Source organism: Lycium ferocissimum, chromosome 10 (assembly GCF_029784015.1).
Source record: "Lycium ferocissimum isolate CSIRO_LF1 chromosome 10, AGI_CSIRO_Lferr_CH_V1, whole genome shotgun sequence".
In the NCBI taxonomy this organism is placed as follows: Eukaryota; Viridiplantae; Streptophyta; class Magnoliopsida; order Solanales; family Solanaceae; genus Lycium; species Lycium ferocissimum.
In genome coordinates this window covers 30,428,948-30,445,080 of record NC_081351.1, presented here as the reverse complement: position 1 = coordinate 30,445,080, position 16,133 = coordinate 30,428,948, and the positions used below count along the sequence as shown (strand labels likewise).

General features: G+C 34.2%; 2 protein-coding genes and 1 pseudogene across 2 annotated transcripts; 2 read left to right on the top strand and 1 right to left on the bottom strand.

The window, feature by feature from the left end:
• Positions 1-145: 145 nt before the first annotated feature.
• LOC132035311 (serpin-Z10-like) lies at positions 146-3,571 on the bottom strand. Its single transcript, XM_059425582.1, has 2 exons — positions 3,161-3,571; positions 146-1,130 (listed from the first exon to the last, which is right to left on the bottom strand). Exons 1-2 carry the CDS (start codon positions 3,314-3,316, stop codon positions 294-296), a joined length of 993 nt encoding a protein of 330 aa, XP_059281565.1. The 5' UTR covers positions 3,317-3,571; the 3' UTR covers positions 146-293.
• Positions 3,572-9,399: 5,828 nt separating this feature from the next.
• LOC132033323 (serpin-ZX-like) lies at positions 9,400-12,216 on the top strand (annotated as a pseudogene).
• Positions 12,217-12,385: 169 nt separating this feature from the next.
• On the top strand, positions 12,386-15,268 carry LOC132033322 (serpin-ZX-like). Its single transcript, XM_059423271.1, has 2 exons — positions 12,386-13,916; positions 14,297-15,268. The coding sequence occupies exons 1-2, from the start codon at positions 13,524-13,526 to the stop codon at positions 15,074-15,076; spliced, it is 1,173 nt and encodes a 390-aa protein (XP_059279254.1). The 5' UTR covers positions 12,386-13,523; the 3' UTR covers positions 15,077-15,268.
• The last annotated feature ends 865 nt before the right edge of the window (positions 15,269-16,133 follow it).

The window sequence follows — 16,133 nt, the reverse complement described above, 5'->3', positions numbered from 1 at the left end:
TACTTGTATTCAAGAGGAAAAAGTAATTTAATTTTATTATACAGGGGTAATTTGGTAAACTTCACGTTATTTTATTTGTTTCTTGATATGCATATTTTTTGCTAAGGTGACACTTATTATGACACGGATAACCAAACAGGTTCTGGGTCTGAAAGACTAGTAAGGTCTGCATGAAAATTGAAAATGATCCACTCAGTTTCATCAACACAATAATGAAAATCTAAACCCTCAAAGTTCTTAAACAAATACTAGCAATTTTAAAAAAGAACAACTCCCATGCCTCTTTTTTGTCCTTAATAATCATCCGAATCGTAATCACTTGATGAAACATCATCTGAATGGTCATTTAATGGATTTAGTACAGCTCCAGTGAAAAGCACCAATTTTGAAGCCTCTTCCCTTATCATGAACAAGAAAGGGTGATCTGCTACGAATCTCGGAAGAGGTATTATTTCATCATACAGAGAAAATCCCATGTCATCATCTAACACAGTAACAGCTGCTGCCTCAGTACCCTTCTCATTCACTTCGATAAATGCTTTTTGTAATATCCTGTTTATAAAGAATGGCCCCTTAGGTTTCACGATCTCCGTTATCTCTTTGCATTTTTTACTGAAAGGCAGAGTCAATCCCATTTCCTTCATTGTTTGTTTCACTTGTTTCATTGCAGTGTACGAGAATTTGAACTTTGGGATGTAGAATGCATCGAGTGATTCATACCGAATCCTGAAGTCTTGGGTAAAGAATTTGGGATCAGATTTCACTTTTCCCAATAAGCTGGGCAGCCCCTTTTTTTTATTTGGAAGGAAGATAAACATAGAGAACTCTTTTTTATCGTCTTTTTTTCCAATTTCATATGGAATTTTAGCAACTTGATAGCCTTCAAATGATCCATAGGAATAATCGTAGCAGCCAGTCATGAAGGGGACTGAGATTTTGTCACCGTTGAGTAGGTAAAATTCTTTGTCTATGGTGCGTTCTTGATCAAAGTTCCATGTACCTTTAAAATACAGGGCATTTGCGAAAAGGACCGTTGTTTTATTATTGATGTGCTTGGGCTCTAGAATTTCGGTGATCAAGCCTTTTGATGCAATGTTAGCCCATAAGTTAACTTCTTCTACTACCATTACCTGCAGCATAATGAATTCATTGTGTTTATTTGCTATGCACAAATCCATGCATAAAATTAATATTAAATTAAATTTATTTATGGAATTCAGCATTGTACACGAAATAGCTTGCAGATAAGGTAAAAAGGTTGACATGGGAACCTAAGAGTATGGTATATCGAACAATGAAATCGGTCTTAAAACCATGGGAAAGTACGAGGTTCAAATTGGAGCAGAAGTGATCTTCTCATTTGACTAAGCTTTAGTAGGCAAAGATACCAGATACCTGAACTAGTGGTGGAAGGACACAAGTACCAGAGGAATACTAGAGGTGCACTGAAACCGGACTACTTGTTCCAATTAAGGAAGGATATTTCTAGCTCTTAATAGTTACTAGTAGTTTGTTGAAATAATGTCTATGATAATTCAGAGACTAAAGAACACGCCTTTGTGGGATTAATGATATCGATCTATTGTGATCATCGAGAAACATCTTTTCAAGTGGTTAAAGCAACCAACGGAAATAAACATGAAGCAGTAGATTTCACAAGGTCTCCAGACAGGGGCAGATGCAGCATTTAGGCACTAGGTTCATCTGAACCCATTACTTTCGATACGGAATATAAATTTATGTGTAAAAATTTATTAAAATTACAATAATAATAAGTCTGAACCCATAATTTTAAGAATAAAATGGGTTTAATGCTAAGAACCTGAATCATAGATCCGCCTCTATCTACGGAGACACCAAAGAGATCCAGGAATAACAAAAGTATCATTTGTGATTCAGTGCTTCTAAAATTTGGCGAACTTGTTTCAAGAACTATTTCTCAACTAAACACCAATAACAATAATATTTCACTTCTCTTCAAATCTTTTAAGCAAAGGTCACCTAAATTTCGAGTACTTAAATTTAGTCTATCTCCAGCCGTCTCAGTGAAATCAAAAAAATTAGGCAGAAATATTTGACACAATAACAGCAAGTTCAAGAAAAAAATTAAACTAGCAACTTCCTGTCCCCTTTTTTCTGTAAAGGGATTAAAAAGATGTACTAATCTAATGAGAAACCCAATAAGCTGAATAACACCTTGTTTAAATGGTTGTTACCTGTTGTATTGTGTTGTGTTGTTAGTTTAAATATAACATTTGTTTTGATTGTTACTTAAATTTTTATTGTATCATATTGTTAAATCCATAGCTACGTAACGACGAAACACCCCATTTTATGTAACGACCAATTTGGTGTGATTGTGTCGTTACCTTATTATTTTTTCTCATTTTTCATTTGTTTATTATCTAATAATCAACCTTTTTATGATAGCTCTATTCCGTACCCTACTTTGTTGGGTAAGAAAAGGAAATCTAAGGAGAAAGTAAACAGAAAATAAAGCAAAAGAGATGAAAACTACTGCAATTCTTTGTATTTCTGATACTTCAATTAAGCGAACAAGACTGCCCATAAATAGGCTTACAATGAAACTGAGAATATTAAAATCTAGGTTCACTAACCCACTAATTAGCTAATTATCTGCACCAATATCCAAACTTGCTTGAATAAAGGAAACTAACTAACAAACTCCTAAAGACTTGGTCAAACATTTTTTAATCACTTCTCAACATATTTTTCTTGTAGGTTTATCCTTCAAATTGCTTATGTCTGACATGGTGTAACCAGAGGGCGGAATCGGGATTCAAAGCTTCTGGGTTCGAGGTTCTAATTCGTTTAAGTTACTGAGTTTTAAATTAACAACTTTTACATATTCAATGAATTTTTCAAGATAAATACTGAGTTTAAACCAAAATTACTGCGCTCAGCCGAATCCCCGAATACTATGCTAGCTCCATCCATGTATGTAACGACGGGAAACATTACAATCTATCCAAAGGGAAACAATACAATCTATCCAAACATTATATTCATCAAAACAATACAGTACAATTCAATACAATACAACACAATACGATATAGTACAATACATTACGAAACAATAACAACCATCTACACAATATAAAAGAAATTAAGGCTTCAAAAGATTAAACAGAACACTCACCTTGCGTTCAAAATCAACAACTCTAGGCTCAGTTTTATAGAGAGTGGTGGCTAATTGTTTGAAAGAGTCTCTCAGTTTATGCTTATGAGCCACCCACATTCCGTTAAGGAAACTCAAATCAAGACCACCACTATTGCTCTCAAGAACATCAGTCATATTTAAGAACTTTGAATTTAAATCATCGATATCGCTAACACCAAGAAACCGAAAGCATCTGATTCAATGTATCTCCCGTTGCGCCGGCTGCTGTCATGCTCAGTACAGCATGAAAAGATAGTGGAGAGAGTAATATGTTAGTATTACAATTTTTCGTTTTTTTAAACTCCTTTTGCATCTCCTTTAGAAGAATACGAGTAGTAACTTGTGCACAATAATCAATCTTCTCTTCGTTTTGTTTTGCCATGGCTTTGTGATTTTGATAAGTAGAAACTTGAAAGCTATAATAAAAACCCTAATAACTGCTTATTTCGCTATAAATATCAGTTATTTTGTTGACGTAAAGGCCTATAACGCTTCTTCTTCGGCAAGTTTTACCAATTCATGTCCCACAAAATACCCCCAATGGATATATCCAATATAGGGGTGTCAATGGTTTTGTAAAAACCGACTTAACCGAACCGATTATTAGAAATTCTTAATAAAACCGACGGTTTTTATATAAATTTCTAACCGTACCGAAAAATTGAGTAGGTTTTTTATTATATAAAAATAAACCTAAAAAATACCGAACCGTGCCGAATATATTTATATGTATAATATATATTTTATATATTAAGTTTAAAATTAATAAATCATTAAATTTTTCGCATTGTGCCTTGGATGATGGTATTAATACAAGTTAGCAACAAGTAATTAATACTAATCCAACTACGAAACCTGTTATGTTACCCCCATTGAAACTAAATTAGTTCTAGCACCTCAAGTAGTAATTAACTAGTTATAAGGTATTCCAACAATCTTTAGATTTAAATTCTTTTATTGGATACCGAATCTTATTAGACTCAGTTCTTGTCTCATTACTTCCCGTTTGTGTGATCTAAATTTTTTATCTTTATTTAATATTATCGTATCGTACACTACTATAAAATAGTGGAATGGATCTCTAGTCTTGTCGTGATTCATATTTTCTTAATTCTTCACCTTTTAAACAATAAAATGTCTAGAGAGTTCTTGCCATAGTCTTATACAAGTATGCATGGTATCGTGTATAACTTCTACTTGTGACTTTTGTATGACGTTTTTTTAAAAAAAATACTGAAAAATTAACCGAACCGTACCGATACCGAAGAAAAACCGAGATGATGGGGCGGTTTCGAAAAGTCCAATTTTAGTTATACAAAATGAAATAACCGAAAAATTGATATGGTATAAATTTTATAAAATAACCACCCGAATCGTACCATTGACACCCCCTAATCCAATATATTATTCCTTTCGGCTTATTTTATGTGATGGTAGGGCCAGGGCCGGCTATAGGGTCAAGCACAAATATAATTACGTACATAGTTTTTTTTTTTAAAATGGTTGAATATATACGGAGGCTCTTAAACTTGCCACAATTTTCCTCTTAGACACTTAAATTAATTTTTATTCTTGTTAAATTGAGCATCACGGATAACACGGGATAATCACAACACAGGGCCAGGATAATCTATATGTATTCAGCCATTTGCGACTACTAAAAAAGAAAGAAGTATTACACTGTTTCATTGAAAGGAAAAGATGGCATTTAAACTTTGATTTGACAAAAAAGTAGGCCTATAGCGTGTACACACAAAATTTGTGAAAGAGATGTGACAAGATAGTTATTATTTTCTCCTTTTTACCTTTTTCAATCAAAGATTGTGAAATACATTTTACTTCCTTTCTTGGTTTTTAGCTATGATTTCTGCTAAAGAAATTACATCTGAGATGAATATAGAACATGAACTTCGTAGTAAAAGTATAATATATAGAAAGAAACAATTTGATAAAAATGTTGACAATGAAATCACAAAGTCTTCTGAAGAATTTTTAGAGTGGATTCCTTCATATACATAGTACACCAAATCATTTTTTCATTTTAAAATAGATTTGAACAATTCGAAGCCTATAAAAATATTTTTGATTTTTCTATTTAGTGGTAAAAAAGTTAATCATGAAAATTTGAAAAAATATTGCCTTAACCTTGATTGTTCTTTAAAAATAATAGTCACTCTGATATTGATGACTTAGACTTATTAAGTGTTAAGGGTGATAGTACAAGTAGATGATAATACTTTAATCGGTATACTCAATCAAATAAAAAGATTTGGTTCTTTTCCACATGTCTATATTGCTTATAGAATAATGTTAGCAGTTCCTGTAATAGGTACCTCAACCGAAAGAAAATTTTTAAAATTAAAATTGATAAAATCTTACTTAAGATCAACAATGTTTCATGTGAGATTGAGTGGATTAGGTATATTATGAATTCAAAAAGAATTATTAGAAGAGATCGATATAAGACAGTTATTCATAATTTTGTATCAGCACAAAGCTAGCGAAATAGATTTTATATAAAATATAGTACATAAAACTTAAAAAAATTAAAAAAAAATAAATAAAGACCTCTCATTGAAGTTCTCGCCACCAAAAGTATTGAGCCACCCCTGTGTGATGGTATCCCTCTATCTCAATTTATGTGACACATTTGACTTTTCAAAATAATGAATAAATATAATATAACTTCTTCTGAACCGAATCCTAAGCCCTGGCTGGTTTTTGCTTAGCCCACTCTGTTACGAGTCCCCCAGATTTTAGGACTTTCGACGTAAAACCCGTATGAGACTTCTTTGGTGTAAATTTTCACTATCTCAGATTTATGTGGCACCTTTTTTTTAAGGAAAAATAACCCTCTATGACTATTTAGGAAAAATAATTACCCGAAATAGCCCATGTTTGAAAAATTACCCGAAATGGCCCAATTTGTACCCTCTATCACTATCTCAGATTTATACACTCTATATATTATTATACACTTTTATACAAGATTGATACATTGTCTACTTCAGATATATAAAGTTGTATATTATTATATAAAGTTGTGTATTGGGAAAAAGTGACTATGCGGGGTGTAATTTAAAAATATGGTTACGCAAAATGTAATTTTGTATGCTAGATGGTACATTATTGAAATTTTCCCTTTTTTTAATCATATTGACGTGAGAAGAATTGCACTTAAGAGTAACTTTCATATAGTTTTAGAGTGTATAAATTTAAACTTTAATATATTGATTTTATTTAATTCAATTTAGCTTTAAATATTAGTCAAATTTACTCTCGGGAAGCAAAAAGTGTCTAATAAATTGAGACGGAGATAATACCTTTTTTCCCTGTCTTATTGTTCTAATATATAGATCGTGAGCTTCGAATGGCGTCCTTCCAACCGCCGATAATTTAATGAACAAGAAGATTCTTCAATCCGGCTTATGTCCTACCTGCCTCCAACGGACAAAAACAATATTGCACTGTCTAGTTGAGTGCAACTCGGTGAAACAGGTATGGAATATTAAATATATCTTTGGGTTGGCAGCAATTTGGTCCATCGCTTTTGGATTGGCTTAATTCGCTGATGGAAACTGTGACTCTCGATCAATTACATGAAGCCATTATGATTCTTTGGGAACTTTGGAATGCTAGAAATAGTCTTATGTGGCAAGGCAAACCTCTGCGACCCGAAGTTGTTATCCAACAGGCAGCTCGATTTTGGCATGATTGGACTAAGGCAAGAACGGCAACTTCCAATCATATACTGACGGGAACTGACTTTGCAATTAAATGGTTTCCTCTTGATGAGAATATTCTTAAATGTAACATTGATGCTTCTTTTGATTTTGCTTCGGGAGTAGCAGGAATCGGTATGCTAGTCCGGGATTCTCATGGAAACTTCATAAGAGGTAGCTCTAGTCAATTAGATAGGCCACATGACTCTCATGGCAGAGGCTTTGGGTGTTCGAGAAGCACTAAGCTGGCTAAAGAATCACTTTACATCAACACCTATTATTGTGGAGGTTGACAGCCTTTTGGTTAAACAAACATTGAAGAAAACTTGCGGCAACAACTCTTATTTTGATGTTGTTATTCATGATTGTAAAGCACTCATGTGTAACTTTACTTCTATTTCTTTGTCTTTTGTCAAAAGATCAATGAACCAGTGTGCCCATCTGTTAGCTCGGGCTTTGGATTCTATTTCCGATGCTATAGAGTGGATACTAGATCCCCATCTTTGATTCATGATGTACTCAACTTTGATTTGATTAATAATTGATCAGAATGCCTTTTTCAAAAAATATATAGATCGTGATGAGAAAATTTATTTTGTGAGTCACATAACCAATACTACTTATATGAGACTACTTATTACTTGACAAGTGGACAATTACTTGTTTTAAGCATAAAGAAGAAAGGCAATGTTAATTTTATGCTTAGCTAGAAAATAAAATAAAAGACATAAAAAATTGAAAAGGTCGTTACAAAATCTGCAAATAGAGAATGGTAACGAAATTGGCGCTACGGAAACTTTTAGTTGCGGTGTTCTAAAACCTTTGCTTCGTAATGATTTTTTTCTATTGAAGATCTAAAATAAATTGTTTCTCTAAATATCGTTTTTATCAAATATTGAATTGTAAATATTAAAAATTATTATACAGTTAAATCTATTTATATGTTTATACACAATTGCAACTGGTTCATCATGTGTCCTAAATTATAAATCTATTCAATTGTTGTTTAGAAAGAAAAAAAAAACCAGTAGCATTTAAGACCAAATTTTGGGATTTTAACACTAATTATTTAGAGAGGTTCATTCCTCCATTAGTATAAGAGGAATTGATTATTACATATTATAAAATAAAAAAATAGCATAAAATGATCAATATATATTGTTACCATTCTCTAATTGTCAATTTTGAAGACATTTTAAGGGTTTTTTTTTCACTTATAGCTAAGCATTTTAATTAAGGGAAAGATTAACATTGCCTTTCTTGTTTATGCTTAAAACAAGCAAGTGTCCAGTGTTTTAAAAGGCGCGGGGGGGGGGGGGGGGGGGGGGGTTAGGTGTTTTACGCAAAGACGGGCAAGGCCTAAGCCCTGAGACACGGGGCGTAAGTCCCATGGATCTACGGTGCGTATGCCTCATGTATCTTCAATTTTATAATTTTATTACTAAAAAAATAAGCAAAAGTAAAGTTTTCATTAAAACTCTGCAAAGAAATTCAAATATAATCACCAATAATATAAAAAGAATTATTATAAGTATTATTTGAGAAAGGTAACAACAAAAAAAATGATAATAGCCTAGATAATCTTTAAAATGAAAACTTCATTCACTTCATCAGCAATCTTAAGATCTATAAGTCCTTTTCGACCTCAACTAATATTTGCACTGACCTTCATTTGTATATCCAAAGAAGGCAAAGGGCAAAAGTGCAAGAGCAATGACAACAAATGAATAAAGTTCTTTCAGGAACATAGTGTTATGAAATCTCTATCATATCAATCTCAGGCATAATCAACTAAAATACTTTTTATGGCACTGTTATTTTCTATGCGAACTTCTTTTTTTATTTATATATTATAGGAAAAATCAGTACAACATGATAACATAAAGTATAAATATCATTATACCAAAAATAAAAATCATAATTTATACCAAAAATACTTTTAAAAACAATAAAAATCAAATTTAACCCCTGAGGCTTACGCTTTTGCGCCTGGGACTTATGTCCCAAATTCTAGGGCGTATGCCCTATGGATCTACGCCTTTCATTTACGCCCCGGAGCATTTTTGGTACACCCCGCCCCCGAACTAGCCCCAAAAACGCCTTTCAAAACACTGGTGTCCACTTGTCAAGTAATGAAATAGCCTCACATAAGTAACGTTGGTTATATGACTTACAAAATAAAATTTCTTAGATGGTGATAGTTAAGGTAGGAAAGAGAGCAGCTAATTGTTGGGATGTGAAAATCGCGAAAAAGTGATAGTTCAGGTGTGTTTTGACCATTATCTCAAAATGTAATAAAGAAAAGAGAGTGTGTTTAATCGCAACGCTAACCGTTGTTGTTATCTGCTTCGAAAATAGTACTCTTTAAATACATGAAATTTATTTTTAAAAACTTAAATATTTCATTATTCATATTCAAATTAAGTTGAGTCTCCAAATTCGAAGGATACCACATTAATGTTGTTTCCTTATTGTTTTCCTACGTACAATGGTTGATAACTCCAATTTCAAACCCCTGTGGGACATAGCTCTGCTTTACTTGTCCGCGTTATTTTGGTGTTGTCCAATGTCCTTTTCATCTAAGAGCTTCCCTTCGTTTCCATCAATTGTATAGTTGGTAATGAATATCCTTTGTTACCGAAAGGTAAGGCTATGTGCTCCTTTCATTGATTTCTTCCTGTGTACGAATGAATGTGATGTTCAGATTTTAGGTCTTGTAAAACCCACCAGTTAAATAACAGTATAGTATATAAATTCTTGCAAAGCTTTCAACTTTGTGATCATATTCTACTCACCAAGTCGTCTTCTTCTTTGCTTGCAAAAATGGATCTCGGGGAGTCAATCACCAACCAGACGGACGTTTTTTTCATGCTCGCTAAGCACGTTTTCTCGAAAGAGATTAAAGGCGATACCAACCTGGTGCTCTCTCCTCTCTCATTCAAATAGTTCTTGGCCTCATTGCTGATGGCTTTGAGGGACCAACTCAGGACCAGCTCCTCTGTTTCCTCAAGTCCAAATCCATTGATGAACTCAACTCTCTTTATTCTCATCTTGTCAGTATTGTGTTTGTTGATGGAAGCCCCAATGGAGGTCCGCGTTTATCTGTCGCTAATAGTGTTTGGATAGACCAAACACTGCCTTATAATCCTTCTTTCAAGCAGGTTCAGAACAAGGTTAGTCCTTTATTATTCTCTCTATCCTAATTTATTGACGCTTTTCTCTTTTTAGTCAGTCCTAAAAAGGAATGATATTTTTCTTTATTTAATAACAATTAGATTGAACTTTTCATTTTACCTTTTAATAAGATGATTTAGAGCCACAAAAATAGTTTGTCGTATTTTAGATCACAAGTTTCGAAAGTCTTTCTTTCATTCTTAGATTTCGTCCCCAGTCAAACAACCATTATATAAATTGAGTCGGACGGAGTAATTGAGATGTTTCATCGAAATCTTGTTTATCTTATATGCTGTTGACTGTTATAAATTGGTTTGCTAACTTCCCTAAATACTACTCCCATCATAAGCCTCCAAATACTATCATATGAAATGAATGCAGATTAATTGGTTGAAATGCAGTTTGTTGATTGATCTATTTGACTCTGAAGGAGTGAAAGGACTCGCATGGTATCTTGAAACCTCTTTGCTTGTCGGGGTAGGAGTAATTTGTATCGATTGGCCTTTAGATGATTTTAGCCTCGAATAGTATAAAATTAAATAATGTCAAATCGAAACCCCCTTCATATTACTCCGTCTGTCCCAATTTAAGTGTCTTATATTGACTGGGCACAAAGTTTAAGAAAAAAAACACTTTCGAATCTTGTGATCCTAAATTAAAGAAGCGTTTAATGTATTAAAATGTCATTTGAATCATGTGGTTTTAAACTTGTCATGCAGGATGTTTGAATTGTCAACTTATTAAATATAGAAAGAGGCACCCTTTTTTGGACATATCAAAAAGGAAAGTAAGACGCTTAAATTAGAACGGAGAAAGTAGCATTTAGAGAGTTGAAATAATAAAAAAAATTCCTTTCTAATAAGCAAGTCAAGATTGAGGTAGATGCCTTAAGAAACCTAAATAGGCTCAACTGGATATTGGGTCCTAGGTGCTCAATATCTAGGCTCAGTTTTGGCCGCACTTGTGCATGTCTATGCGCAATCAGTACTAAAAATACCACTTAAAGCAGCCAACTTGTCACTTACCCCTTGTCAATATTGTCGTCCGCTTTTCATTGCAATCTTCCTTTGTTGGCAACATAGAACAGGACACTGCTGGCTAAAACATATATGTGCTAATTCTATCATACTCTGTCTTGCTAATTGATTAAGCCTGCTGAAGTTGCCAATCAAGCCAATCAGTGGAATGAAGACAAATGATCTCATCAAAGAGATTCTTCCTCGTGATGCAGTAGACGAGAAGACAAGGCTAATCTTGGCCAATGCATTATATTTTAAAGGAGCATAGAATGAGAAGTTCGATGCTTCGGAAACAAAAGACCATGAATTCCATCTCCTCAGTGGAGGCTCTATTCAAGCACCCTTCATGACTAGCAAGAATAAGCAGTACATACCACTGTTTAATGGCTTTAAACTGTTGAGGCTTCCTTATAAACAGGGTACGGACACGAGTTGCCTCTGCATGTATTTCATTCTCCCTGATTCTCGTGAAGGCTTACCTGCTTTAGTGGAAAAAATCAGCTTAGAACCTGGATTTTTAAATAACCATGTCCCATATGAAAAAGTTAAAGCACCTAAGTTTCTCATCCCTAAATTCAAAATAACTTTTGGTTTCGAAGTTTCCGAGGTTCTAGAGGGGCTTGGTCTCACGTTGCCATTCTCCCCAGGTGGTCTCACTGGGATGGTTGATTTCCGTTTATCTAAGGATCTGTGTGTTTCAGAGGCTTTTCACAAGTCCTTCATTGAGGTAAATGAGGAAGGAACCGAAGCTGCAGCTGTTACTGCTAGTAGGGTAATGCTGTGCTGCTTGAGAATTGAGAAGGAAATAGACTTTGTGGCAGACCATCCATTCTTGTTCCTCATAAGAGACGAATCTACTGGTGTGGTGTTGTTCATAGGGAGCTTGTTGAATCCTCAAGCTGGTTAGCCCATGGGAGCAACGAAGAATGAGTTTGCAAAGAACGAAGGCACGTGAATCTCTGAATTCATAGTATTGCATGGATAATAGAAAATTGAGTGGTGTTATGTATCTAAATAACCAGTTTCCTGATATGTTTGTAACTATGTTCTATGTACTATTATGATGAGACCTTGTTAGGTAATCTCTGGCATCTTTCATGATTGCCTCGTTTAGGCTTAATTTGCTTTGTCTATTTTGATCTGACAGAGTTTACACGTACTTAAAAGTTTAGCTACGATTGACTTTTAGTTATGTCCATAACTCAGTTATTCACTGTGCGTGTTTTACTTATCAAACTAATGACACCCATACCATGATGTCTTCGAGTAAAATTAGTTTTCTTTGCTATTGATAATTTAGATCAACCCTGGGACAATGAAGAAAGGGAGAAAATGTAACCACCCTTACTAATTAGGCATTAAGTCATCTACACACGCTTATGTCAACCAATAAAAATCAAGACATTTTTCAAAGTCCTTGTCAATGAAGAAGGAACATAAGCTGCAATCTTTTTCTACTGTTAATGTAAAACTAATCAAGTTTTTAGTGATGGGATGAAACCAAAAAATAACCCCTCACGTGTGAACTTATAGAAGATCCCCTTTACGATCAAATAAATTCATTGAATTGAGTATGATTGTATGTGTGTTAGCATCTCGGGCTACTAAATGAATTTTTACTGATCATCTGCTCTTGCTCCTCATGTTTTGGATATCATACACAAGGTAGAGGCAGTGCCTAACATCCCACCTGGAACCTGATTCGACCAAGGAAATAAAAAAGAACTTAATTACTATAATTCAAAAAAACTAAACTAACATCACAAGAACTATGGTTGATAACTCCAAAGTCAATCCCTGCTTTCCTTCTCTGCGTCATTTTGGTGTTGCTTTCATCTAAAAGCTTCCATTCGTTTTGATCAACATGTCATTTTCTCTTTCATGTACTCATTTCTTAGATATTATAATTTATATTCCTAACATCCACCTGGAAGTTGATTTGATCAAGATAACTTATTGACTACAATAAAAAATAACAATAGTCTGTTGAATAGCAGTTCAAAATGTCACTATTAAGTGCTTCAAAAATAACAGCTGGTGGGACATGCTCGACTTTCCTTCTCCGCGTCATTTTGGTGTTGTCTCCATCTAAGAGCTTCTGTTCGTCTCAATCAATTATACAATTGATTAATACTGAGAATTTAATATTGATTTTGTTGTGGAAAGTTAGTGCTACGTGTTATTTTATTGATTCCTTCCTGTGTTGGTATGAATGTGATCTTCAGGGAATAAGTCCTAGATCAATTATGCATTTCTTTATTTAATCAATCGACATCTCACCAGATGGGTTTTACTTAATCAAGTCAAATTCAAAACCCCACCTGTTAAGTAGCAGTATAGTATATAAACACTTGCACAGCTTTGAACTTTGTGATCACTATATTCACTAAGTCGTCGACTTCTTCTTCTTCTTCTTCTTACCCAAATATGGATCTCCGGGAGTCAATCAACTACCAGACAGACCTTTCTTTCATGCTTGCTAAGCACGTTCTCTCCAAAGAGGTTAAAGGCGATACCAACCTGGTGCTCTCTCCTCTCTCAATTCAAATAGTCCTTGGCCTTATTGCTGCTGGAACTAAAGGACCAACTCAGGATCAGCTGCTTTGTTTCCTCAAGTCCAAGTCCATTGATGAACTCAACTCTCTTTATTCACATATTATCAATGTCGTCTTTATTGATGGCAGCCCGATCAGAGGTCTGCGTTTATCTGTTGCTAATGGTGTTTGGATCGACCAGACACTGCCTTTCAGGCCTTCTTTCAAACAGGTCGCAGATAATGTTTACAAGGCTGCTTCGGTGTCTGTTGATTTCAGAAACAAGGTTAGGCCTTTATTAGTAATATTTTTTATCGAAATCTTGTCCCCTTTATATGCTGGCTGGTATGAATTGGTTAGGCCTTTGTTAATATGTTTCATTGAAATCTAGTAGGATGCATAGAGAAGCCTAAATAGTTCTAAGCTCAACTGGATATCAGGTCGTAGGTGCTCAATATGTAGGCTCAGTTTCGGCCTGACTTGTGCATATTTACGCTCAATAAGTACCAAAAATACCACGTAATTTAAACCCAACTTGTCGCTTACTGTCATCAATTTTTCATTGCAATCTTCTTTTGTTGGCAATATCGAAACGTAAACTGTTGGCTAAAACATATACTGTGTGCTAATTCTATCATACTCTGTTTGTTTTGCTAATTGATTAAGCCTGCTGAGGTTGCAAATCAAGTTAATCAGTGGGCTAAAATGAAGACAAATGATCTCATCAAAGAGATTCTTCCTCGTGACGGAGTGAACAACATGACAAGGTTGATCTTGGCCAATGCACTATATTTTAAAGGAGCATGGAATGAGAAGTTCAATGCTTCAGAAACGAAAGACCACGAATTCCATCTCCTCAGTGGAGGTTCTGTTCGAGCATCACTCATGACTAGCAACAAGAAGCAATATGTAGCAGCATTTGATGACTTTAAAGTGTTGAGGCTTCCTTATCAACAGGGCACGGACTCGCGCCGTTTCTCCATGTATTTAATCCTTCCAGATGCACATGATGGATTACCTGCTTTAGTGGACAAAATTAGTTTAGAAACGGGATTTTTAAATCACCATGTTCCATATGAAAAAGTTAAAGTACGCAAGTTTCTCATCCCCAAATTCAAAATAACTTTTGGGTTTGAAGCTTCTAATGTTCTAAGGGGGCTTGGCCTCACATTGCCTTTCGCTCCAGGTGGTCTCACTGAGATGGTGGATTCCCATTTATCTAAGGATCTGTTTATTTCAGAGGTTTTTCACAAGTCGTTCATTGAGGTAAATGAGGAGGGAACCGAAGCTGCAGCCGTTACTGCTAGTGTAGTAAGGAAGTGCTGCAAAAGAATTGAGAAGGAATTAGACTTTGTTGCGGACCATCCATTCTTGTTCCTTATAAGAGACGAATCTACTAGTGCGGTGTTGTTCATAGGGAGCTTGTTGAATCCTCAAACTGATTAGGCCACAGGAGCAACAAAGAATGAACTTGGAAAGAACGAAGGCAATGTGAATATATGAATTCACAGTAAGATTTTCTATTACCGATTAGGACAAAACTGAGTGGCGTAATGTATCTAAATAACCAGTTTGCTGATATGGTTATGACTATGTTCTATGTACTCTAATGATAAAGACCTTGTTACTTAATCTCTGGCATACATAAATGACTCGCTTATGCTTAACTAGTGATATTGGCCGCGCTTAGCGCGGTAAGTGAAGAATTTAGTGGATCTTTTAATTTATCTATCTATCTGTCTATCTATCGATCTATATATATATATATATATAAAATTAACTTTTTCACGAGAATAAATAATTAAAATCACAAATATTAAAAAAAAAAAAAAATCAGTTTAACTCCGACCTCGCCAATATCGTCAAGTTCGCGACAATAGGAATTTAGATTGGAATACTTCCTATATGCATGGGAGTTTAAAATTACTCCAAAAACTTTAAAAGAATAAATACTTATACTATATAGGTCACTCAAAAATTCTTATTCAAACAATAAACTTAACAAATCGATAAAAAAAAAAAAAAAAAAAAAGGGAGATGTGATGATGAAGTTGTATGATGGTTTATCAAACAAACTCATGAATATCTTTTCATTTCTCTCATATAACAATTACAAAAATTACTAAAAAAGAAAGGAAGCTACATGAAAAGAAATGTAAAAAGAAAATAGATGAAAAAGATGAAGGAAAAACTCAATTATGTTGTATTTTGTCGACGGAATTAAATTTTGTATTTTTATCAACTTTGCACGAAATTCTTAATTCAAGTTGATCAAATATCACATGATAAAAGAGGGTGAAAAGGAAAGCCGAGCTTAATTAAATTCGACCTCTTGAGTCTACTTGGAAAACTCTTAATTGTATTAGATGCGAGATTTCTAGATCTTGAATGGCGAGGGAAACAACAATAACAAAATTAGTTAACAATTAAATAATTCAAAAGGAATCAATGAGACCAAATATTATGTGATTGAGATCCTTCGCATACAATTAGACGTTTCCCT

Coding starts and splice junctions, on each gene's coding strand:
- LOC132035311 (XM_059425582.1), bottom strand. CDS start 3,316: ATGACTGATGTTCTTGAGAGCAATAGTGGTGGTCTTGATTTGAGTTTC. Junction 1,131..3,160: donor TTGTTGATTTTGAACGCAAG/GTGAGTGTTCTG, acceptor ATTATGCTGCAG/GTAATGGTAGTAGAAGAAGT.
- LOC132033322 (XM_059423271.1), top strand. CDS start 13,524: ATGGATCTCCGGGAGTCAATCAACTACCAGACAGACCTTTCTTTCATG. Junction 13,917..14,296: donor CTGTTGATTTCAGAAACAAG/GTTAGGCCTTTA, acceptor TAATTGATTAAG/CCTGCTGAGGTTGCAAATCA.